Below are 26,662 nucleotides of genomic sequence, written 5' to 3' on the forward strand. Positions count from 1 at the left end.
TCATAAACAATACACCAGACCCCTTACGGAAGCTCAGGTTAAGGTGGGAGGCGGATCTGGGGGAGATAAAAGACCTGGATTGGGAAATGGCTCTGATGCATCCCAGGGAAGTCGCTATTAGGTCACGACTTCGACTGATTCAATTTAAGTATCTACACAGAATATACTATGATAGAGTCCGATTGCATCGGATAGGTAGAGCAGAGTCACCCAACTGCTTGAAATTAAAACCACAGAAGGGACATTTCTCCACACGATTTGGGGGTGTCCGCAGATACAGATATACTTGGGAATGCTGCTGAAGGAGCTAGAGCTCATTTTGAAGGAGTCGAAACCCCCGAACCCCATGTTCATTTTGCTGGGCATACCTACGGAGATTGACCTCCCTAGAACAAAATTAACGTTGCTACAATTGGGATTGGTAGTAGCCAAAAGAGACTTGGCAAGGGTGTTGGGGGTTGTATCCAACCCAACACTGGCCGAATGGCAAAGGGGAATGGACATGTACATGCTAGGGGAGAAATCGACTTACAAAGCAAGGGGGTGTCCAAAAAAGTTCTGGAAAATATGGAAGCCATGGTTGGCATATTATGGTCTCACGCTCGTGGTGAATTGATAGTAGGGGGGGATCTGTGGGGGGATGGGTGGGAGAGGGGGTCTTGCTGATAAGAATTATTCTTGTATTATTGGTTACTTATGTGTCAATATCGCTGAAATCTGCTCTGGATGTAATGGTGGAAGAAATAATATGCTTTGAAGATCTGACCTGTTTCTGTAATACAAGTAAGAAAATGCTAATAAATACATTCCCCCTACCCCCCCCCAAAAAAATGACTTTAAAGATTTCAACAAGCAATGCAAGAATCTAAACTGCACACTCTCCACTAGCCCTTTGACCGCACCCTGTCCACAACACACACGTATTAGTAGATCCTTTCACCCTTTCTTACGTTCGCAACACACATACCTCTCCTTCCTTAGGAGCCCTACCCCTCAGCCTCATTACACCCACAGGCTGCCCCTTCACTAACCCAGGATGGATGGCAATCTGCAGGCAGCACTCTTTTGACTGCTAAGATCCAAGAGCATTGGAATCAACATGGCAGTAAGGACAGCGGAAACTCTCATGGCTGACAGCTTCTGCATTAGCCGACACAAACCCTACTATCTCTACCACCAGCAGATGATGGAGGTCTTGGCCTGTGCGTGGGCTGGCGCTTGTAATATCCTTTTTCTGGTAGGGCTGGCATTTTTTTTTGTAGCGGTGGGATTGTTACATGCACACTACAAAAAGGATTGGTGCCACTGGCAATCGCTCGGGGTAGCATCCCAACCCACGGTTCTTTTGCCCACTATGCCACCTGAATTTTGTCTCAGTCACATGCAAATCAGTCTTGACCCTGCTCCAATAGGAACAGTCCAGCCAATAAATGGTGATGGCATAACTTGAAGATTATGGCGTGTGGATCCTTAGCTCGGTACCACAATATGAGTCGGTATCAGTAACGAAGTCCATGCACAGATCGAGCCCTACATTTTGTTCTTCGTTCGCAGCCATTGCTGTCTTAACAGTCGCTGCACATGTTACATTAATGGATAAGAGTGATGGATACAGCCATGTCTTATCCGTATTGTGATCCTCGAGCATCAGAAGGACATTATAAATACACATGCTAGGAACATAGCAGAGTGCCAGACACATTCTAAAGAGAGAGTTGTTAGTGCACCTGTCTTTCTGACAGCCTCAGGCTGGCCGCCAGTTGTGCTTTCCTGGTGATGGTGATGTATCTATTGTAATGGAACTCCTTCTCCAGCTCCAGCCGCTGGTGATCTGTGTAGACGACCCGGTATTTTTCTTTGGTCCTTGTTTTACCTGCAAAGACGAAGCAAGAAAATTATGAATTGCTACTTTATTCCTTTGTCGGTCCCTTTGGCATGTTTAAGTCACTAGTCATCACACGAAGGTTACTTATCTTTCTGTGGCGTAGTAAAATAAAAGAAAGACACACGGGAACCCAAGCAGCTTAGTATACATTCCTGTCGATTCCTATACTAATACATCATGCTCTAGTAAGCAAATGTTCGCTCGCGTTGAGTCTTTTTTGACCCCATCTGGAACCTTGTGGTCTGTTTTGTTTCTATATAATTGCTAGTAAGGCGCTGCTATCCCTGACGTTCCAACTGCACAGTCTTGGTTATTCATGGACGGTTGTGATGTGTTCATAATTTAAACAATTTGATTTCTTTATATTTTTGTCTATTATTTGGTGCTATTGAATGTACAATTACTTGACTTCCTGTAGGGCACTATGTATAATTTCTTCTGTAAAGCTCTCTGATGCTCTAGGGCTTGGTATGTGCGATATAAAAATTATAATAAATAATAAAATTAAATGAATAAATAGCATGATTTCCCCACAGGATCGATGGTATACAATTCTCATTCAGAAGCTCACACCTTTTTAGCTGCAAAGTTTCCAAATATCGGCTCATAATGAGTTTTAAGTTTCTGACATTTGAACAGCATGTGTAGCCATGGCCCATTAGCATGGCGTTGAGGTACTCTCAAGTTCAGCTAACATGGCAAATAGACTCAGAGCTGTCTGTGCTTCTAAAGAAAATGTAACAAGGGCCTCATTCTACCAGTTAACATTGTACATAAAACAGTAGGCGTTTCTGCACGCTCTGAAACATGTTACATGCGTGGTAAATGGATGTGCACTCTTTGAACGTGACCTTCAAATCACTTTATGTGTCATGGGTAAGCATGAACTCGCTAAGCCATCCAGTTAGCTCAACAAGTAAGATCTAATTTAATATTCTAAATTGTCATCGTTTCCCGCTTGGACTACAGTTATTTCCCACTCATGGTCTGCCTGTTGGTGCCCTCGCTTCAATGTATGTTTGACTCGCCCATCAGGCTGCTTTTCTGTCTCCTCTCCATGGCTTCCATTTCTTCCTCCTTCACTTCTCAGCACTGGCCCCCTTTTCATCTCATTCTTAACCCGCCCCCAAACATCCTTGTCGCTTATTTCTATATATTTCCAGCTGAAATCGTTGTTCTGATTCTCAGTTCCTATTATGTACACTATGACCTCTCTCTATAAGCCATGTCCTATTTTCGATAATTGTATTTCTTTTGTTGCACTCATTTTGCACGGAATGCATTCATTTTCTTTTCAGTGCCGTACAGCTACAACACATGAAAATTACACCTTTCTAATGTCCATTCCAACACCTAATTGCTATATCCACTGCTTTCTTAAGCCTTCACAAGCACCTGAAATCCAACTAACTCAATCAAAGTAGTCGTTGGGCACACAAGACCATATGCATTACTAAATGAACAGCAAACATGCTTTAGGTTAACTTATAGAATGTTATTAGCATACAAAATGCGCCAAATAATATTTTTATCAAAAATGCACACTACAAAAGACTACCTACCATGTAAGACGAAAAGAAGTTGAGTAAGTTGTTGAAATTATATCAAAAGAACTTAAATCATAAGGTGACAGAGACTTCCCAGAAAAATGTATTTGAACCCTCCTCAAGAATCCACGAGTGACACTCAACGGAAGAATCCCTCAACATTGTCTCCAGTTCCATCACTGCTGTCCATCACAACTCTTCTGGCATCTCTCTTCATCCTCCTAGACCTTTCTGTGGCCTTAAATAGTGGACCACACACCAGGAGTTGTATTTATTCTTTCCTCTGTATCTAGCAATAGTTTGATTTGCTTCCTACGTTTTCACAATTTTTGCTAATTTATTGTGTTCTTGCGAAATTTGTATAGCGGTGGTCTTTAAACTTTTTTATCCCGCACCCACCCCAGAGGAAACAAAACAAGCATTGGCATAGCCAATAGGTCTCGCCTTTGGGACCTTATAAGTGTTTAGCCATGCAACAGTTGCATAACTAAATACTTATAAGGTCCCAAAAGCGAGACCTATTGGCTATGCCAAGCGGCCGTGTGGCCGCGAAAATTATCGCGATCAAACATCAAAGCGGCCGCAAAAGTAAACGTAATCACGGCGCGCGTGCCCGCGCACATGCACTGTAGCTCTAGGCTGGCCTGGTAGCACTTTTTGGAGCCCTCTCAATAAGTCTCGCCAGACCAGCGCATGCGCTGGGTCAGGCGAGACCTAAAAATCTTTTGGGGTATTCGGGCCCCACTCAGAATTTTCTCAATTATTTCTTTAAATTTGCAATGTTTAAATATGTCTAGACGTTCCGTTACCCCTTTTAAAATGAAATTACATACATAATTGCCAAACATACTATTCTGGTCAGGCAGGCCTTACTAACTAACTTGTAAAAGTATCCAGAGTGTGGTTATCAGAAATGGGGGTGGGGGTTTTGAAGAATATTTGGAGTCCCTTCCCTTTTGACACCTACTCCCAGCTAGGATATGTATGCCAAAATATGTTATTAATGGCTCATTACAGCCCATTACTGCTGCTCATTTTTTTTTCACATGAAACAAAGGGACAGTTATCAGCATAATGCTTCTTTTGGCCAGAGCCTGGCGCCCCTCCCCCAGGATCACTTCAGGCCCGCCAAGGGAGGCCCGCTCCCTAGTTTAAAGAGCCCTGGTGTTTAGTGATATTAACAACTGTACTTGCCCGATTACAGTTTCTGTCAAAAGAGTCGAGATTTTAACCAAATCGGGAAATGGCTAGATCCTATAGACCACATGAAAATACCCAGGCCCATCCTGTATGAAATGCTTATGTTTATTAATGAATGGAATTCATTAATCACAGAGGATGCCCACTAAGTGGCTAAATCACACCGGTTTTTAATATCGTGCTAAAACGAGTTTTTCCATGCTGCAAAGATAGCCAGAGGCATGCACCGTTTTCTAGAAACGTTATAGATGTTGGCCGCAGCGGGCCTGAGGATGTAATGTTTCAGTGTATCTTTCATGAAGGGCTAGCCACTATTATAGTAGGAAAATTATGACAGCTTATTTCCCCGTTATAAGTATCAACTCCTAAATCTCACTATACAAAGCACTCTCGGCTTATTAAAGTTACAGGTGCCAAATACGACGTGTGGACCCCTTCCATCAACAGAATATCATTGATTACAACCTATAACGGGTTTAGCCTGTGATGGGCCTGACTGGGCAGACCGCAGCATATGTGGCACAATCCGTCCCTAGCCAAATCGTGCCTTAGGTACTGTATTTGGTGTACTTGACCTGATGATGCACGTGTGTATGGGAGAGCTGTGTACGTGCATGGTGAATGTATGCAAGAGGAGAGATGGAGCCGTGACGTTTGTTTGAAACCGAAGTGCTGTGCTGCAGTAAAAACCATGGTTTATCTACAGGCCAATTCTCTGTGTCGATGTGTTGGTACCTGGACAATAGACCGACAGATATCTGTCAACCTAATTCCTAAACTCCATTGAGGTGTTAATATGTATATAGAGATGAGAGACACTGTGACCTTATCTTGGAGGCCCATGAACAAAGTCCAGACACCCTCTCATCTCTTGAGGAGGCCCACTCTCCAAAATACTCTGAATGTGGAGCTTCGCTTAGTAGATCAGTATGTGCAGAAAATCTCAGATATCTGGGTAAAGATTAGAAGACCCTGCTGTCTTTGCTTTCCTTTGTGTTAAGTGTGATACTGCTCCGAAATTGTATTACCGAGAAAGAAAAAGAAAACATGCGTTTCTAAATCCCTATTTTGGAAAGATTCCTTTCACAATAAAATATGTATCATTTTAGCTGTGGTGCAGCAACAGTGCAATGGGCCCCGTTGCAGGTGAGAAAAATATGCCCACTCAACTCCCAGTTGGATAGTAAACAACTATAATGTGGGTGCAGTAGCCCCCTGCAACCACTAGGCCCAGGTGCCACTCCAACTGGTGCACTATTAACAGCTAGCCCCTTGCATTTCAGTTTTGTGAACCTGGCATGTTTGCCATCAGCTACATAAATCCGTAAGGCGCTTGTAGTCGAGTTTCACACATTTGAAACGCATTAATTGTAAATTCAACACTTTTTGTAAGATGCCTAAATTCTTAGGTAACCAACAGCTGTAATGGCAGATAGTACACGCTGGAGAAATGTGCTTGCAAGGAAGTCACTTCTTTTGGTTTTCGCAGTACTTCCTTCTAGTAAACCCTCTTTAGTACTGAAGGATAATTTAAATTAAATGATGTACTTTAAATGCTTGGAAAGATGCTAGTATCTTCTCAGCGGGATGGTGTGTGTACGCCCCCCTCCCCCAAATCGCCAGAATAATCTGCGTGAAGGAATGACGGCCCTAAACAACGGAGCTCTTTGATGTTGAAGACGGCCTTTGTATTAGGACGTTCCTAAGAAGGAAGGGCCTCGATTCAAAGTAAATAACTTTATTGCCACGACGTGTTTCTGCACTGTTAGCAATGCTAATACTGCAGCAGAAATGGAGAATTCTCATAGAGGAGGGCGCAGTGCTGGGTGCAGAGAGTACTGCCATATGCAGCACAGGTGGGAACATTTCTAACAGAAAATCTGCTTCTGTCCTGTGCTCCTGGCCTGGTACTTGGCTTGTTCCTTCCGCATGTGTTAATTGGAAGCCTTTTACTTTTTGAAATGGCTTGGGAATGTTTGTGCCCCCTTGTTTCTGACTCTCCAGTGGTGTGAAGGAGGAAATTACCCGGCTTTCTCCTTTGTGCTCGTACATAGCACTTTGGTGAGAAATGGCAGAGGGAGTGGTCGAGCCTGGAAGCTATTCTTCTACAGCTGAAAACAAAAGATCTGTGACCCTCGTGTAAAACTGTGACAACCATTTGAATCCGTGAAGCTTTGGACACACGTGTCAACCCATAGGCATGCCAATAAATCATTGTTGGGCTGTCGTGTATTTCCCCTACCTTCTGTACTGTCAGTGGCAATCGTGCCATGCACCAACAGTTTGTTTTCGTGGCAGCTGTGCCAGTTGAAAGTTTGCACGTGTGCAGAAACTTGGGGCCAATTTACCTTGGACTCGTTTTGCTTCTTGCTTAGTAAGGAGCACAGACAGATCGTTGTTGTTGATCGTCGAACCTACTTGCATAAGCAGAAAAGGCGGATTTTCTTCACTGCCACATTTTTTCGTTATGAATTAATCCTCACTCAGGCTGGTTTTCCCTCAAGCTGGCAGAATAGCTGTGTGATTTAAACATGGCGTCTTTCAAACTCAGCCACTCAAACCCAGCCTTTCATCCTTACAAAGTCGACAAATAACAATAGCGATGTCTTTAATTTAAAGCGCGTATACAAGTTGAAACGGCAGTATTGCGCTCTGTAGAAAGGGCACTATCGTTTACGTTTGAAAACTGGAGCAGACTAAATACCCAGTAAGTAAGGTGTACAACATGTTGGCTCCATAGTATGCTTGCCACAGTGGCGTGCATATGGTTGGAGACACTCTGGCTTCTGTATTCCTTATTCGAGAGCAAACGGGACAAACAATCGATTTGCATACCCAGTTATAAAATGCCATGTAAGGTGGTTCGCCTCTTTTTAATATTTCTGTTTATGGAGGGTAGGGTTTTATGAATGTTGATGATTGCTTCTCAAGTTTGATCTTAGAATGCCTGTCATTGTGGTCGTAAAATTGTAATCCACATGTGGAAAGGAGATGTAGTGAACAGCAAATTTATTTTAGATATTGTTTATTATTTGTGCAGTGCAGAACACCTAAATACTTGTGTCCATATCAGGATGTTTGGAGGTAATTGTGTTTTATGGGGTGTTTAATTTAATGCACTTAATTTCTTTGACACTTTGGCAACACGCAGAAAATAGCATGCTACATGTGCATCACTCTCAAGTTTGGAATATAGGCCCGTGAAAACCAAGTACGCATAGGTTTAAGTTGTGGTCTTCCTATAACTGCATTTTTGGGACCTTCTTCTGTTTTTTGTCTGCTGGTTATGTATTGTGCACTAGCTTTGGCGGCTGGCAAATCAGTAAAGTTAATTTGAACTGAATTATTTCATTTTTGGGCAACGGTACGGAAATGGGGTTGCCAGGCAATTTGGTGGAGAGGGAGGGGATGTGGGAAGGAACAGCCTCCCCATTCACTTTGGTCATAAAATTCAGAGAACCTTTACTTTGGAAAGACAATAAAAGTCGGGACAAGGCATCTTTATTTGCTGTGAAAATCACCACCCTTCCTGTAATATAACCCCAGAAAAAAGAGGAAGAGGAAGAAAGCAGACTGCATATCAAAGCAAGAAAGGAGGTGTGAAAAGTCCCGCTGCCCTAGTGGGCCCACAACATTAGACAACGTAACCAAGGGGAAAACAAAAACAAGGAGACCTCACAGTCAGCCTACAAAGAGTGCCATTAGCATCTGAAGTAGGTCTGGCGCCCGGTCCCCCCACAAGGGGTCATCTGCATGGGATTTTAGGACTTCATGCTTCTGGGCTTCTGTTGTTGTTTTTTCTCCTGGTGAATGCTAGAGAGAGTCTGGAGTCATCAGTAACGCCATAAAGATTTTCGGGGTCTCTGGGCAAAAAGTATTTTAGGACCCCTGTTCAGAACAACTTTTTGTTTTATGACTAATTTTATACGTATTCAAACCCTATGTTGCCAAATAATGTTTATTTATACATTAAAGGTTGATTATAGGGAAATAGACAAGAGTGAGAAACAGAAATATTTCACTTTCACAGGGGCCCTTTGGAAGGTGGGGGCCCTGGGCAATTGCTCACTCTTTCCATGCCATCTAAAGTCTCTGGTGTCATGTCTCGAATAGCAAATTGGCAGTGGCACATACCATCTTGAGTCAAGTCACATCACCTAAAAGGCAAAGGGCCTGCCACCTGTCAGCATGAAAGGAGGCCGCCATGGTTAGTATATCATGGCAGATTGCAGAAACAGAAAAAGATGCTACAAATAATTTAAGAGGTCAGTACTCGAACTGGTTGTATGGCAATGGTTGCTGAACCGTCCACATCGGTGGCCTCTGTTGAACCTGCTGTCTGACGTATACCTCGGATGAGCATCAGTGAGATCTTATGCAGTGAAAACTTTCTTACCCAAGCTGGTTCCAAGGGCAGTACAAAAGAATGTGAATTAGGAAAGAAATGTCAATTAGGGCCTTCTGTACTTCCTCGCTGCTCCTTTGACCCTCTGTAGAGAAAACACAACATAAACCGTGACTATGCCGATGATAAATGAAGACACGCTTGAATTCAGTGACCAGACAATGCTCCTTCCACCTGACCTGAAGAGAATAACGCAGAAGCTAGGAGTGGGTAGGTAGAAACTGCTGAAGGCTGCTTGACTTCCAGTGACCCTCTTTCTGCTCCATGGACTCTTTATAGAGAAAACGTAACAGAAGCAATGACTATGCTAATAGCAAATGAAGACGCACTTGACTTCAGTGACCAGACGGTGCTCCTGCGGCCTGATGTGAAGAGCTATGAGTATGCAGATATTAACTGGTGAAGGCCACTTTTCTTCGAGTGACCTATCCCTGCTCCTTGGGTCCTCTATAGAGAGGACAAAACAGAAGCTATGAGTATGTAGATATTGACACTGCTCCTTGGACCTTCTATGGAGAGGACACAACTGCAGCTACCAGTGTGCAGATATTAATAGGTGGACGCCCTTCTTACTTTAGGGACCACTCACTGCTCCTAGAGCCCTCTACGGAGAAAACACAACATAGTTCTATAGATATACATTTTTGAAGGGTACCTTTACTTCTCTGACAACTCACTGCCTCTTGGAGCCTCTATTGAGAGAACACAGCAGAAGTATGAGTATGCATATATTAACTGGTGGAGGCCTGCTTGGCTTCAGTGACCTCTCGCTACAGAAAGACATCACAGAAGTATAAGTATACAGATATTAACTGGTGATAGCTGGCTTGGCTTCAATGGCTCTCACTGCTGAGAGACACCACAGAAGTATAAGTATACAGATATTAACTGGTGATAGCCGGCTTGACTTCAGTGACCTCTCACTGCAGAGAGACATCACAGAAGTTTAAGCATATAGATATTAACTGGCAAAGGCCAGCTTGACTTCAGTGACCTCTCACTGCAGAGAGACATCACAGAAGTATAAGCATATAGATATTAACTGGCGGAGGCCAGCTTGACTTCAATGGCTCTCACTGCTGAGAGGCACCACAGAAGTATAAGTACACAGATATTAACTGGAGGAGGTCTGCTTGACTTCAGTGACCTCTCACTGCAGAGAGACACCGCAGAAGTATGAGTATACAGATATTAACTGGTGATAGCCGGCTTGGCTTCAATGGCTCTCACTGCTGAGAGACACCACAGAAGTATGAGTATACAGATATTAACTGGTGATAGCCGGCTTGGCTTCAATGGCTCTCACTGCTGAGAGACACCACAGAAGTATGAGTATACAGATATTAACTGGTGATGGCCGGCTTGGCTTAATGGCTCTCACTGCTGAGAGACATTACAGAAGTTTGAGTATACAGGTATTAACTGGCGAAGGCCTGTTTGAGTTCAGTGCTACAAACAAACATAAACTACAGGCAATATCATAAAATGAAGGTAGCAATTCTTAAAACAGGCATCTCTCACAGATGTTCAACAGCCGTGTCTGGTGTGAAGCAAGCCTTTTCTGATGCAATTGAGTACTTCAGGTCCTATTCACAAAGGGTTACGATAGATACCTGGAATTTCCATAGTTGGCGAACTGCCCAAACGGGAGATTTTTTCTCTATGGAACAACCCCTTCCTTTAATTTTCCATTGGATATGGGGCTGTTTCCTCCCCTAGAGTATAACGGAAAGGCCACTTAATCCTGCCATCGACATGACACAATTTACATGTGCTTCTAGTTTGTGGAATTCCAGCAAAAAAGTATGCGAATACCGAATAAACTTTTAAAGTGTTCCCCCCACTTTTCGGGTTCACGACCAGAAAAATTCATAAACCCGCCGCAAACTTGTGAATGTGACAACCCTAATATCCTGGCGAAGTTTATGCTTTTGCGGGTCCATAATACAAGTGTAAAGTTTCACCAGTCCCTTTTCTTTGAATCCAGATGTGACATTTATGTTCTTCTTCCAGTGTAGTTTTATTTGCTTTCTATATTTAAACCATTCGATTTAAATTGGTAAAAAAACAAGATGTTCTGGTATGCAAAAACTGGACGGTATGATCGTCTCACACCTGACGCTCCTCTGCGTTGCTGCCGTTAAGCCTGTCTCCCTAGGTAGATACACACATTTGCCATGTAATGATATTACAAACATGATGGTAGCTGCAACACAGAAGGAAAAAAAAGAAGTGGCCAAAGTAGCGCACGCCTGGAACCTGCCCGGGTGTAGCGGCTCACACCCACAACTTGCCAACAAGCACACCGGCCAGAGCTTTGAAGAGATTTCAAAGAGCTGCCCACAGGAGGGCTCTTCCCCAGCCACAGTTTGTGTGTTTAGGGAATAGAAAGATAACAGCACTCCCTCCTACTACCAGATGTAATAGGGTGTTAATGTGCTGCTTACTGCCTAGGACCATGGGGGAATCACGTACAGGTACACCTAGCAAGAGAGCAGCCGTGCATAGGCACAGGGTGCGCGTGGTCGGAGCAGCCACACCTTGGCGTTCAGTACTGAAACTGGCAAAGGGTCCTGATGATCAGAGAGCAGCCTTGGATTGGTGCTCGGTGCTGCAGTAGGCAGAGTGTACTCATGGCGAGAGAGTAGCCATTCCGTGGTGCTCGCTACAGCAGTAGGCAAGTGTACACATGGGCAGACAGCAGCCTTTGAATGGTGCTCGGTACTGCAGTAGGCACAGTGTACACGTGGGCAGACAGCAGCCTTTGAATGGTGCTCGGTACTGCAGTAGGCACAGTGTACACGTGGGCAGACAGCAGCCTTTGAATGGTGCTCGGTACTGCAGTAGGCACAGTGTACACGTGGGCAGACAGCAGCCTTTGAATGGTGCTCGGTACTGCAGTAGGCACAGTGTACACGTGGGCAGACAGCAGCCTTTGAATGGTGCTCGTTGCTGCAGTAGGCACAGGGTACACATGGGCAGACAGCAGCCTTTGAATGTGCTCGGTATGCAGTAGGCACAGGGTACACATGGGCAGACAGCAGCCTTTGAATGGTGCTCGGTGCTGCAGTAGGCACAGTGTACACATGGGCAGACAGCAGCCTTTGAATGGTGCTCGGTGCTGCAGTAGGCACAGGGTACACATGGGCAGACAGCAGCCTTTGAATGGTGCTCGTTGCTGCAGTAGGCACAGGGTACACATGGGCAGACAGCAGCCTTTGAATGGTGCTCGGTGCTGCAGTAGGCACAGTGTACACGTGGGCAGACAGCAGCCTTTGAATGGTGCTCGGTGCTGCAGTAGGCACAGGGTACACGTGGGCAGACAGCAGCCTTTGAATGGTGCTCGGTGCTGCAGTAGGCACAGTGTACACGTGGGCAGACAGCAGCCTTTGAATGGTGCTCGGTACTGCAGTAGGCACAGTGTACACGTGGGCAGACAGCAGCCTTTGAATGGTGCTCGTTGCTGCAGTAGGCACAGGGTACACATGGGCAGACAGCAGCCTTTGAATGGTGCTCGGTGCTGCAGTAGGCACAGTGTACACATGGGCAGACAGCAGCCTTTGAATGGTGCTCGGTGCTGCAGTAGGCACAGGGTACACATGGGCAGACAGCAGCCTTTGAATGGTGCTCGTTGCTGCAGTAGGCACAGGGTACACATGGGCAGACAGCAGCCTTTGAATGGTGCTCGGTGCTGCAGTAGGCACAGTGTACACATGGGCAGACAGCAGCCTTTGAATGGTGCTCGGTGCTGCAGTAGGCACAGGGTACACATGGGCAGACAGCAGCCTTTGAATGGTGCTCGTTGCTGCAGTAGGCACAGGGTACACATGGGCAGACAGCAGCCTTTGAATGGTGCTCGGTGCTGCAGTAGGCAAGTGTACACATGGGCAGACAGCAGCCTTTGAATGGTGCTCGGTACTGCAGTAGGCAAGTGTACACATGGGCAGACAGCAGCCTTTGAATGGTGCTCGGTACTGCAGTAGGCAAGTGTACACATGGGCAGACAGCAGCCTTTGAATGGTGCTCGGTATGCAGTAGGCACAGGGTACACATGGGCAGACAGCAGCCTTTGAATGATGCTCGTTGCTGCAGTAGGCACAGGGTACACATGGGCAGACAGCAGCCTTTGAATGGTGCTCGTTGCTGCAGTAGGCACAGGGTACACATGGGCAGACAGCAGCCTTTGAATGGTGCTCGGTACTGCAGTAGGCAAGTGTACACATGGGCAGACAGCAGCCTTTGAATGGTGCTCGGTACTGCAGTAGGCAAGTGTACACATGGGCAGACAGCAGCCTTTGAATGGTGCTCGGTACTGCAGTAGGCACAGGGTCCACATGGGCAGACAGCAGCCTTTGAATGGTGCTCGGTGCTACAGTAGGCACATGGTACACATGGGCAGACAGCAGCCTTTGAATGGTGCTCGGTACTGCAGTAGGCACAGGGTACACATGGGCAGACAGCAGCCTTTGAATGGTGCTCGGTGCTGCAGTAGGCACAGGGTACACGTGGACAGACAGCAGCCTTTGAATGGTGCTCGGTGCTGCAGTAGGCACAGGGTACACATGGGCAGACAGCAGCCTTTGAATGGTGCTCGGTACTGCAGTAGGCACAGGGTACACGTGGACAGACAGCAGCCTTTGAATGGTGCTCGGTGCTGCAGTAGGCACAGGGTACACATGGGCAGACAGCAGCCTTTGAATGGTGCTCGGTGCTGCAGTAGGCACAGGGTACACGTGGTCAGACAGCAGCCTTTGAATGGTGCTCGGTGCTGCAGTAGGCACAGGGTACACATGGGCAGACAGCAGCCTTTGAATGGTGCTCGTTGCTGCAGTAGGCACAGGGTACACATGGGCAGACAGCAGCCTTTGAATGGTGCTCGGTGCTGCAGTAGGCACAGGGTACACATGGACAGACATCAGCCTTTGAATGGTGCTCGTTGCTGCAGTAGGCACAGGGTACACATGGGCAGAGAGCAGTCCTGGGTTGGATAGGTGATCGGTACAGCAGCAGGCAGAGTGTGCTCATGGTCAGAGAGCAGTCCTGGGTTGGATTTGTGATCGGTACAGCAGCAGGCAGACTGTGCACATGGTCTGAGAGCAGTCCTGGGTTGGATTTGTGATCGGTACTGCAGCAGGCAGAGTGGGCACATGGTCAGAGAGCAGTCCTGAGTTGGATTTGTGATCGGTACTGCAGCAGGCAGAGTGTGCACATGGTCTGAGAGCAGCCTTGGATTGGTGATCGGTACTGCAGCAGGCAGAGTGTGCACATGGTCAGAGAGCAGTCCTGGATTGGATTGGTGATCGGTACTGCAGCAGGCAGAGTGTGCACGTGGTCAGAGAGCAGTCCTGAGTTGGATTTGTGATCGGTACTGCAGCAGGCAGAGTGTGCACGTGGTCAGAGAGCAGCCCTGGATTGGATTGTTGATCGGTACTGCAGCAGGCAGAGTGTGCACGTGGTCAGAGAGCAGTCCTGGGTTGGATTGGTGCTCGGTTCTGCAGCAGGCAGAGTGTGCACGTGGTCAGAGAGCAGTCCTGAGTTGGATTTGTGATCGGTACTGCAGCAGGCAGAGTGTGCACGTGGTCAGAGAGCAGCCCTGGATTGGATTGGTGATCGGTACTGCAGCAGGCAGAGTGTGCACGTGGTCAGAGAGCAGTCCTGGGTTGGATTGGTGCTCGGTTCTGCAGCAGGCAGAGTGTGCACGTGGTCAGAGAGCAGCCCTGGATTGGTGCCCCCTGGATTGGATTGGTGCTCGGTACTGCAGTACGCAACCTTAAACGTGTCTGCATATAAACACGTGAGTTCGTTTTCAGAATGTCTCTTGGAAGGGCCGTGTCCGAGCTACAGATTGGTCTATTAGACAGGAGCGCACAGGCAAGCGGACCGACTCGTTGGAAGCCCGTAATAACCGCCGTTCGTTTTCGCTGGGGTGGGTGAACCTGGGTTTACTCGAAGGCAGGAAGGTTTTCATACCAAAATAAAATAGTGCAGGCTCATATCTTAGGCTACTGAAGCCTCAAATGACTGTTGGCGCATGTGCCAGCCACTGCAAAGTCTGAAAGTGCAAGGAACAGGCGGAAGTCCAAAAACTTTGTTTCGTTATGACGTTCTTATTCACTGTTTAGACGCAAAATGGACGAAGCATTCCCCCCCCCCCATATATCCTTACTCATGGTCATCGCGGGTAATACCAAGTAAATTGAATCCGTAGCCAGCATTTTCCAGCACAAAGCAGAACTTGCTAGACGCTGTGGTACTGAAACGCGTTGATGATGCGAGAATGGCTGCAATCTTGGTAGAAGGGATACACTTTAAATCAGAAGCTACAATCGGAGGCCAACGTGGACCCATTGCTGTCCGCACTGGAACCTGCGCATTCTGAGCTGTCTTACTAGCCTGGCATTCATGGGTGGGTGCTGCATGGCAGGGTTGAGGAGAGACTCCTGGCCAGCATAGGTGGTGGTAACCCAGGGCGCCCTGGCAGTCATTGTCCACCATCAGATAGTAAGCGGTAAGATGAGCAGACTGCACTGACCTAGCAGACATTCGCAAACATCAGGTAGTAAAGCGTGGGCTGGGAAGCTTGGTGGACCCTGAGCTACTGGTTTGAGGCAGTTTATAGAACATGTCAGTGGGAATCCAAGAGTCAGTCTGTGACATGGAGCCCAGAGAGCCTCGGATTGCAAGGAGAAGCTTGAAGAGCAGCTCTAGCCCTTCCAAGGGCCTGTCTATTCTGGTAATTCCTCAGACATTGTTGGGTTTCCCGCTGTACTCACGCCTTTCCACGTTCTGTGCTCCCTGTCACTCAGGCCTTTTTGAAATGCACCCCTCACCCCTGCCCCAAGGTTTTATCTTAGGCCCTTGAGCTCTCTCCCCGTCTCAAATTGTCACCTCCAGATGAAAATGTTTTCCTCATGGTGTTTGAGAGCCATGTCGCCTTCTCCGCGTGTGTTTATGTTCGGGGCATTAGGCCAACACACCCACGTAAAAAGAGCTTTCTACGATTGCAGTCAGTTGTTAATGATTGAACATATAGCACATTGTTCATGGTTTAACTTGCAAGAGCAGATGAGAAGTTGCACAGGTCCCATAAAATGTACCCCTCTACAGCAGGACAATGCGCTAGGGTGAAATATAGCAACACGTGCTTGTGCACCAGCAGGCAACTGCTGCTGCAAGGGAGGCAGAGGAAGGAATGGATTACACAGGGGTCAAGTGGCACACTCCGGGTCATGCAGTGAAAGTGACAGAGTGCAAGGTTTATGTTCCCCAGCCCTCCAAGGAAGAGAGCTGCACAGCCAGCCACAAGGACTGCACATGCATGTTACAGTTCACACACTATGTTGTCAAGAAGAGAATATACCCAGATCGAAGCAAACTCGGCATGTTGTTATATTCAAGAGCACTGAACTGCTTTTATTTATAGTGCTATGCGAAATTAACTAAGCTGAACCATTGTATAAAAAAAAGATGCATTCCAATTCCCAAACACACTCTTCTTATAAAACATTGTCATGTAGTTTCTGTTTCAAAGTGGGTGTTCATTTTTGTTTAACGTGGCTTTAGATTCTCCATTCATCCGTTTTGAGATTGTACTTTTCTGTACTGTTGGTATTTAAAGGAACTCGGGCACAGAATTAGTGTTTTGCCCAGGATGAAAATACACGGTGAAGCGGTGAATCCAAGATGAGCTCTCCGGTCACATTAGAAGCGCAACTAGTGTTCCAATTTCATTGCGATCTGTTTGATAACACAGTCAAGAGAACTGGGCTAGAGTGGCATAAAGAGATAGGCCCACAGTGTGCCACGCTAGAGACAAGTGCAAAGACTGCATTGCATGTACAGGAGCGCGAGTGCTGTTGTACACGTCGTGAGAGGTAGTAGTAAAGTGCAATATTCATTGCAGCTGCCAGTGCAGGGCCGCGATCACTTCCAGCTGTATATAGACCGCATATCCTCTGTTCCAGCAAGCTCACCTATGACCTGCCTTTGTGTACACATATCCCTAACTCCTGCATGCCCAGGACAGCGCTGGACCAATTGCTCTCACCTATTGAGTGCTCAGGCCAAAGCAGGCCCAAATATCCCCATGTGTCGTGTGTTCACACCAGTGAGCCTACTCACTCTAAGGCCAGTGCAAGGGCTCATATCCTCGTTGCTGTGACCTTCCTGTATGCTCACGCCAGACCTGTTCATGGCAGTGTAGGCTCCAGTATCCACAGCCCGTGTATTCTCAGGCCAACACGTGCTCTAATATCTCGTTTCTGAGCGCTCAGGCGGTCACTTGCTGGGATGTCTCCTGTCCCTTCGTGCCAAGGCCGACACATGTACTGTCTCGTTTCTGAGTGCTCAGGCCTACACATGATAGAATATATCTCTATGTGCTCGGTCCAACACATGCTCTAACGCTCCCTGTTTCTGTGTGCTCGGGTCAACGCTTACCGGAATATGCCGCATCCCTGTGTGCTCCTGTCTATCCCCCTTTCTGTGCTCGGGCTAACACACGCTGTAGAATTCCGTCTCTGAGTCATCGGGACAACACAGGAACATGCGTACCTGTGTACTAGGCCACCACATGCAGTAATATCTTCTGTTTTTGTGTGCCCATGTCAACACTTGCTGGGATAAGCACTGTATCTGTGTGCTCATGTCAACTCTAGCTGGGATATGCACTGTAACCGTGTGTGCTCATGTCAACTCTAGCTGGGATATGCACTGTAACCGTGTGTGCTCATGTCAACTCTAGCTGGGATATGCACTGTAACCGTGTGTGCTCATGTCAACTCTAGCTGGGATATGCACTGTAACCGTGTGTGCTCATGTCAACTCTAGCTGGGATATGCACTGTAACCGTGTGTGCTCATGTCAACGCTAGCTGGGATATGCACTGTAACCGTGTGCGCTCATGTCAACGCTAGCTGGGAAAAGCACTGTAACCGTGTGCGTTCATGTCAACGCTAGCTGGGATATGCACTGTAACCGTGTGTGCTCATGTCAACGCTAGCTGGGATATGCACTGTAACCGTGTGTGCTCATGTCAACACTAGCTGGGATATGCACTGTAACCGTGTGTGCTCATGTCAACTCTAGCTGGGATATGCACTGTAACCGTGTGTGCTCATGTCAACGCTAGCTGGGATATGCACTGTAACCGTGTGCGCTCATGTCAACGCTAGCTGGGAAAAGCACTGTAACCGTGTGCGTTCATGTCAACGCTAGCTGGGATATGCACTGTAACCGTGTGTGCTCATGTCAACGCTAGCTGGGATATGCACTGTAACCGTGTGTGCTAGCTGGGATATGCACTGTAACCGTGTTTGCTCATGTCAATGCTAGCTGGGATATGCACTGTAACCGTGTGCGCTCATGTCAACGCTAGCTGGGATATGCACTGTAACCGTGTGCGCTCATGTCAACGCTAGCTGGGAAAAGCACTGTAACCGTGTGCTCATGTCAACTCTAGCTGGGATATGCACTGTAACCGTGTGTGCTCATGTCAACTCTAGCTGGGATATGCACTGTAACCGTGTGTGCTCATGTCAACTCTAGCTGGGATATGCACTGTAACCGTGTGTGCTCATGTCAACTCTAGCTGGGATATGCACTGTAACCGTGTGTGCTCATGTCAACTCTAGCTGGGATATGCACTGTAACCGTGTGTGCTCATGTCAACGCTAGCTGGGATATGCACTGTAACCGTGTGCGCTCATGTCAACGCTAGCTGGGAAAAGCACTGTAACCGTGTGCGTTCATGTCAACGCTAGCTGGGATATGCACTGTAACCGTGTGTGCTCATGTCAACGCTAGCTGGGATATGCACTGTAACCGTGTGTGCTCATGTCAACACTAGCTGGGATATGCACTGTAACCGTGTGTGCTCATGTCAACTCTAGCTGGGATATGCACTGTAACCGTGTGTGCTCATGTCAACGCTAGCTGGGATATGCACTGTAACCGTGTGCGCTCATGTCAACGCTAGCTGGGAAAAGCACTGTAACCGTGTGCGTTCATGTCAACGCTAGCTGGGATATGCACTGTAACCGTGTGTGCTCATGTCAACGCTAGCTGGGATATGCACTGTAACCGTGTGTGCTAGCTGGGATATGCACTGTAACCGTGTTTGCTCATGTCAATGCTAGCTGGGATATGCACTGTAACCGTGTGCGCTCATGTCAACGCTAGCTGGGATATGCACTGTAACCGTGTGCGCTCATGTCAACGCTAGCTGGGAAAAGCACTGTAACCGTGTGCGTTCATGTCAACGCTAGCTGGGATATGCACTGTAACCGTGTGTGCTCATGTCAACGCTAGCTGGGATATGCACTGTAACCGTGTGTGCTAGCTGGGATATGCACTGTAACCGTGTTTGCTCATGTCAATGCTAGCTGGGATATGCACTGTAACCGTGTGCGCTCATGTCAACGCTAGCTGGGATATGCACTGTAACCGTGTGCGCTCATGTCAACGCTAGCTGGGATATGCACTGTAACCGTGTGTGCTCATGTCAACGCTAGCTGGGATATGCACTGTAACCGTGTGTGCTAGCTGGGATATGCACTGTAACCGTGTTTGCTCATGTCAACGCTAGCTGGGATATGCACTGTAACCGTGTGTGCTCATGTCAATGCTAGCTGGGATATGCACTGTAACCGTGTGTGCTCATGTCAACGCTAGCTGGGATATGCACTGTAACCGTGTGTGCTAGCTGGGATATGCACTGTAACCGTGTGTGCTCATGTCAACACTAACTGGGATATGCACTGTAACCTTGTGCTCATTCCAACGCCAGCTCGGCGCAGTGCCGTCCCCAGTGCTCCATGCACCCGTGTTCTCAGGCCTGCATGCATGCATGCAGGAATATCCTCTTCCTTGTGTTGCTCAGACCAAGACATGCCGGATTGTCCACGTCTCCTGTGTGCTCAGGTCATGATGCATGCCTTACACCTCCGTGCACGGGGCGGAATATCCCCTGCTTCCTCCTGCTGATGTCATCTCCGCGGGAGCCCCCTTAAGCCCGGGACTGGTGTTTCCTTTGACACGTCTCTGCAGAGGTCAGGTGCTCCTACGCGGGCTTGTGGTGTCCCCGTGTTCTGGTGATTTAGTGGCACCGTAAGAGCAGCCTGCTCCCGGGGGTTCCGGCGCGTGTTTACCGGCCCGGTGGCCATTGCCACGCATCACTGTCACTAGCTGTGCAGCAAAGACGAGCGCAGAGCGGGGCGAAGCTGTCATGGGGCTACATGCCGAGTCCGAGGTTGTGGCCGGTGTCCGTACGGCGAGCCGCATGGTACGTTTAGGCAACCGGCTCTTTAAGTACCGTTGTGTAAATTCCCTTTAGTGCGCAGAGTATTGTATTTCCGGCTCCCCTGGAAAGTACCCCAAGATCCAGTGTGTTTAAACGTGCACAGCTATCGCTCAGGCTACGATAACCCAGGGGAACTGGGGTCTCTCACTCAGGGAGATAACGACCAAAAGCTGGACGCCTTGTACCAGCTCTTTCGAAGTCGAAGTGGTTTGATCTGTCCTCCTGGGGAACCTGCAAGGGCCGAAGTCTTGAAACGTAGCCAGGAAAGCATCGAAAGGGTGATTTAGACACAGGACAGGTTCCCCCATAAGAAGTTGCACTGGAAAAGGGATTGTGAGTGTGCTTGTGAGTTCAGTGTTATGGGGAGTAAAAAGATGGAGAACACCCTTCCCAGATCCCCCACTATCCCTCCTCCTCGCCCCCCCCCCCTTCCTCCCCCAGCCCACTAGGACGTTCAAGTTGTCCTACCTGTACTATAACTTTTATCTCAAATCGTTTGAACAAGGTGTCTCAGATTCACAGCATTAGTAAACAGATATGAATTGTAATTCATTGATCATACCCCACCGTGCTGCCCCTCTCGCCGTTTTCTGCCCCTCCCCTGGCCCCACAGCAGGGTCCGGCAATCGGTTTGATGTGCCTGCTACATATTCAGTTTGCTGAGTGTATGCATGTCTTACGAAAACTCTCTTGCGCATCTGCTCACCAACCTGCCCTCTTTTAAAGATTCTGTAAACTCAAACCATAGGCCGCAGCTTGGCCCTCCTGAGCCTAGAGGTGAAATACGCAGCAAAGGGTGCTCCAAACAGGCTACGTTAGTAGGGTGGGTGCCTTTTGCTGCTGGTTATGACCCCGGGAGGCTGGCCTTTGATCTCTGAGTGCTTCCTGGCCTGGCCCCAAGAATGCCTATCTGCAGCCATCTCCTCGGCCGCCCCGGGGGTTTATTGCCCTCGCATGCTAAGGACACTATGCGCTGTGGGGCGGCTGGGATTCTCAAGAGTTACAAGCCAGATCCTGCCGATAGCCCGTCTCAAACACAGCGTTCGCCACTCGCCCTTTTAAGCTTCCATTGAGATAGTTGTACAGCACACATCTTTCAAACTACAAATACAACCCGGACTCCACATGAACTCGCCACAGAGCCGCAAGTATTTCAACTATAAACATCAAGAAGGGCCATGTAAGGTTCCTTTTCACAGGGGAAATAGATGTTGTGCTAGGTCTATATACCCATAACCTGGAACCTGTTTGAAACTAAATGTTTGACTCTTTGGTTTGCAGGGTATGATAAGGTCTTCAATAGGGCCCTTTTGCCCGGATCCGATAAAAGCTACCTTAGCCCCCTCAACCCCCGATCGAAGGTTCACTAGCCCTCCGATCTAAGCTACTCTAGCCCGCCACGACCCAACGAAGCTACCCTAGCCCCCCGATCGAGATACCCTGGGGCCTCCCCAGCCCCACCACCCCCACCGAAGCTATCCAAGCCCCCATGCAGCAGAGCTCGAAGATGTCCTTTTGGACATACCTAAGCCTAGTGTTGATCGGGAAGTGGATCACTGCTAATGACATTGTATCATTGATTCGATATATACATATGGCTTTAATAGGTTGTGCTGAAACCACATTTGAGTATTATACGAGGGTTCTAGTTTCGTTTTCTTGCTCACTTAATCAGCAGTGGATCCGACAGGTTTTCCGATCAAATGTAGAAGCGGAGCATAAACGGAACAGGATGCCTAGTATCTGATAGTTAAACACTAGGGTACGACCAAGCATAAGCATATTTGAGCCCACACGTTAGAGCCATGTTTCACATTTCAAAAGCGTAGCAATACGAGTGTGTTCCGTCCTGTTTCACACAGTGCAGATTCAGTGTTCCATTTTCCACCCAACTGTAAGTTCTACTTTTTTCTCTATCCACTTTTTTTTCCACTGATCTAGAAGTTTGAGCCAACCCAATAAGGCACACTGCATGCACACCAGCAGACCCCACTCACCTACTGAGGTTGACTGAGCAGTTTTCCCCATCCATTGGAAGTGGTTGTGCCGCCCATGGTCGGGGGAGACCTCCACGATGTGGATACCATCCGTAGCATGTAAAATGTCGGACTCCGTGGGGTGCAAAGAGCTGTAGTCCTGCTGTGGGCTGTAGGACACGTGCCCCGGGGAGAGCCCCGACAGCGGCGTTGACACTGCGCTGTTGGTTCCAGGCCCGTAAATGCACCAATCCTCTCTTGGCGGCCCATAGTGCGCGCCCCAATCTCCCGGCACTTGCGCGTGGTGGTCTATCCGCGGCGCAGGGTAGTGGTATTCCGCATACTCTGCATAAGGCGTCGGGATGCAGCCCTGGCCGGGCAGGCCGTTGCTATTGGTGCACCTCAGGGATCCGGGATACATGCTGGCTTCTCAGCCCCAATGGTTGTTCATAGCCAGCCGTTGTCCTGCAGGGTCATTCTGCTCTCCAGTGGCTTTTTGATCTCCTCCTGCCCCCGTCTGCCCGGGCTCTGCCGCTCCCAGGGTCCTGGCTGGCCCTATAAATGAGTCATGCTAGCCTCAGTGGCTCTTTACTGCTCATGGCTAACAATGGTGTTACCAGGTGCTGGGGGCAACGCTTCCCAAGGCCCTGCCTGATGTCACAGATAACAGGCCGCCTCTCCAATCACATCTGCATTCGAATGAAGGGCTGATTGGCCAGGCCACCCCACCTTGTTGTTACACGAGGAGCTCGCTTTGTTTTTCACGGTATCTCCTTGTACCTCATCCCCTCTTCCGCTTTGATCCTTGTTGCTCCTCCCACTTTCCCCACACCATCTTTGGCACCTCTGCCTCCATCAGCAGGCACGTCGTTTGGAGTTTTCCTCAACATCAATGGGGCCAACGAGCTTCGAAAACTTTTCAGAGCACCATCAGCAGTTTTTCCAAAGTCAGCAGGGCCAAACACCAAATGCTTAGAGCGCATGTGGAGACTAAGCCTCAGCGCGTGTTTACCCTCTTCAAAAACATTAGGGGCCATTATAACGCCGGGCTCACGTGCAGCGCTCTGCAGTTCAGGTACATAGGGTGTACATCATTACATGAGCGCGTGGCAAACAATGTTAGTAATTCTAATTTCAATGTTTATTTATGTATTTCACTTTTTATTTATTTATCCACGCATGCCATGGTTTTTATAAAGTATGTTTTTGCCTCACGAGGTTAGTAGGCCATACATATTTAGAACTAGTAGCCAGATTAATCAGCGTGCTCCCATGCACTCAGGTCATGTACCTTACTTACTTTTTTTAAGTTCAGAAAAGCTTTATTGATATCCAGAAAGGTGTCGATACACAATTCACAAAATAAAACTCATGTCAGTACAATGAAAGTTGCAATAATACATTAATAAGAATTTGGACTCATAAATAAAAGATTAAAAAAAAAGAAGGATAAAAACAGTCGAAAAAGTCACAGGAACCACTAAAATATAAATATATTTAGAAACATTCACAAACATTAAGGGGATTCAGGGGGGTTTTAAAACTTCTTGTCGAAATGGTTGCATCTGGTAACACCGCTTGGCATTTGTGTCAAGGTATATTGTGACAGGTGCCCAGAGATCCAAGTGCTTCGTTGCCATATGTAAGGGATGAACAAAAGCAGTATCTAATCTATGATTGTGGCAAACAGTATACCACCATGCCTTGTAAGAATTTTTTGTAAAATCTTTCCAATTTGCAGTAATTTGTTGAAATGCAACCGCTAGCAACAAATCAATAATTTTGATATCAAGCGAAACATTCTCCCAACAAGATAAACTGCCTAAGAAAACATTGGTAAAAGAGAAAGGACATTTGGTTCCGTAAAACAAGTTAATTTGAGACCATACTTGTTTCCAAAAAGTATGCACAATTGGGCAGGAAAAGATCATGTGAAACAAATCAGCATTTGGGGAGGTACATGGCCAGCAAGCATCAGGTACAGTGGTAAACTGCTTACATAAGACATTGGGTGTCAGGAAAAGCCTATTATACACACAAAATAACGTTTGTGTTATATTGGCTGCTCTAGATGACTTACGAATCTTGGTCCATATTTTGTTCCATAAGGACACTGGTCAGGATACCGTAAAATCCTTTTCCCATGCCTCTTCCGTTTTAGATTTCTGCCGAATAGAGTGATTACCTTGTAGATAACTGTATATCGTAGAAGCCTTGGGTGTGGTTTTTAACAATGTGTAGAGCGGTGAGGCGGAGTTAAGATTGGTGGGACTAGCGGGTGTAACAGAAAGTTGGTTATATATATCCATCACCGCTGTTTTAAGTAAATCATATTTATGAATAAATGAGGCAGGCATATTGAATATTTGACGAAGTGAAGCAAAGGGTAAAAAGTCTGATTGTGAAAATAGTTGATGGATCCAAACTAAACCTATTTGTCTCCAAGACCGCCAATAAAATGACTCGTTACGAATGAGCAAGTTTTTGTTATGCCAGATTGTTGAGTGAAGGAAGGACTCCATAGCATCGTGAGTAGAGGGAGAAACGGATTCCAGACGTTTGGAGGTTAATTTAAGAATGGGAGTGGATAAAGTCTGCGGTTTGCGTGAGAAGGAGAGGTATTCAGTAAAGGAGAATGGGGACAGGAAGAGAATTTCAATTGTAGTCCAAAGGGGACAACCCTCGGCAGAATCTGACAACCAAAGAGAAGCCTGAGAAGGCTTTCTGGTATGTCTGAAAATCGGGAAAATTAACTCCCCCTTCTGACTTAGGACGAATTAGTTTGGACAAGGACATTCGAGATTTCCTATTATTCCAAAGGAAAGAGGAGAGGATCGAATTAATTCTCTTAAAAAATTTAGCAGGAATAGAGACTGGAATATTAGAAATGGTATAAAGAATTATGGGTGACAATATCATCTTTATAGTATCCAAACGACCCCACCAGGATAAGTATAAGGGATGCCATTTAGTGGATAGATCTGAAATTTTTTGAGAACACTTATTCATACAGAGGGCAACCGTGTCCGAAATTATAGGGGTAATGTATAGTCCTAGATATTTAATATGGTCAGGTTTCCATGTAAAATTAGAAGCACTAAAGTTGGCCTTAAAAGTAAACTCAGTTAGGGGCAGAATCTCGCATTTATCATTATTTAATTTGTAGCCAGAAATCGAAGAGTAAGCTCGCAATTCTGCTAAAAAGGTAGGGATTGAGTCATTTGGTTGTGATATAAAAAGAAGAATATCATCCGCATAAGCTGCAAGTTTAATATGGGAATGTGATGTCTGAAAACCATGTAAATTGGGATTTTGATGTAATTTAGAAAGAAAGGGTTCCAAAGCCAAACTGAAAAGGAAAGGATATAAGGGGCAGCCTTGACGTACTCCTCTACCCAAATCAAAGACTGGGGAGATTAAACCATTGGCGCATACTGCTTCGCGGGGATTTGAGTAAAGAAGGGAAATCAGGGAGATAAATTTAGGGCCGAAACGGAACCACTTAAGGGTATAAAATAAGTAGGTCCACTCAACCCTGTCAAATGCCTTTTCAGTATCCAATGCTATCGCCGCAAGTGATTGGTTGGAGTGAGAGGATTTAGACAGAACATTAAAGAGAAGCCATGTGTTATCAGTTATAAATCGACCCTTAACAAATCCTGATTGTTATTTTCCCAGCAGATCCGGCAAGTAAGAGCCTAGCCATATAACTAAAGCTTTAGAATTTTTTTTATAATCAATATTAACCAGGGATATAGGCCTATAATTCTTACAATATTTAGAGTCTTTCCCTTCTTTAGGGATGAGGCAGATGTGTGCTTCAGAAAAGGAGCCAGAGGAACTACCTAATAAATTATAAGAATGTATAAGGGAGTAAAGTTTAGGCATCAGATGTTTAGAGAAATGGAGATAAAACTCAACTGTAAATCCATCCGGTCCCGGTGCTTTGTCCTTTTTAAGGTGTTGAAGGGCATCTGATAATTCCTGCTGTTATATGTCTAATTCCAGGGAGGACAGATCTGGAGGGGTTGGTTGAGCTTTTTGAATATTGGAAAAAAATTGTGACAAGGAATGATCAGTGGGTTGCGTTTTGGAACTATATAATGATGTATAAAAGGAGGAGAATTCGTCCAAAATTTCTACATCTTTGAATTGTAAATTTGATTGTGCATAATAAATTGCTTCAATGTTTAATTTGTTATGCTTAACTTTTAAATAAATGGCCAACATTTTCCCCGCTTTATTTTTACCCCCATACAATTTTGCACTAGATTTCAGTAAGTATAATGAGGCATCAGCAGTAGACTTCTTATTAAATTGCAATTTGGCATTAATGAGAGCTGTCAAATA

At 46.7% G+C, this 26,662-nt stretch overlaps 1 protein-coding gene across 1 annotated transcript in view; it reads right to left on the reverse strand.

Annotated features, from left to right (window-relative positions):
• The window catches only part of LOC146829569 (homeobox protein CDX-4-like), a 32,259-nt gene extending 9,279 nt beyond the window's left edge, over positions 1–22,980 (reverse strand). Inside the window, exons 1-2 of the mRNA XM_085606700.1 lie at positions 22,334–22,980; positions 1,728–1,873 (exon numbers count right to left, since the gene is read on the reverse strand). Coding sequence (XP_085462826.1) covers positions 1,728–1,873; positions 22,334–22,733 — 546 coding nt within the window. The 5' untranslated portion in view covers positions 22,734–22,980. The remainder of the gene's footprint in view (positions 1–1,727; positions 1,874–22,333) is intronic.
• Positions 22,981–26,662: the final 3,682 nt, after the last annotated feature.

Source organism: Triturus cristatus, chromosome 5_2 (genome assembly GCF_964204655.1).
Source record: "Triturus cristatus chromosome 5_2, aTriCri1.1, whole genome shotgun sequence".
Classification (NCBI taxonomy): domain Eukaryota; kingdom Metazoa; phylum Chordata; class Amphibia; order Caudata; family Salamandridae; genus Triturus; species Triturus cristatus.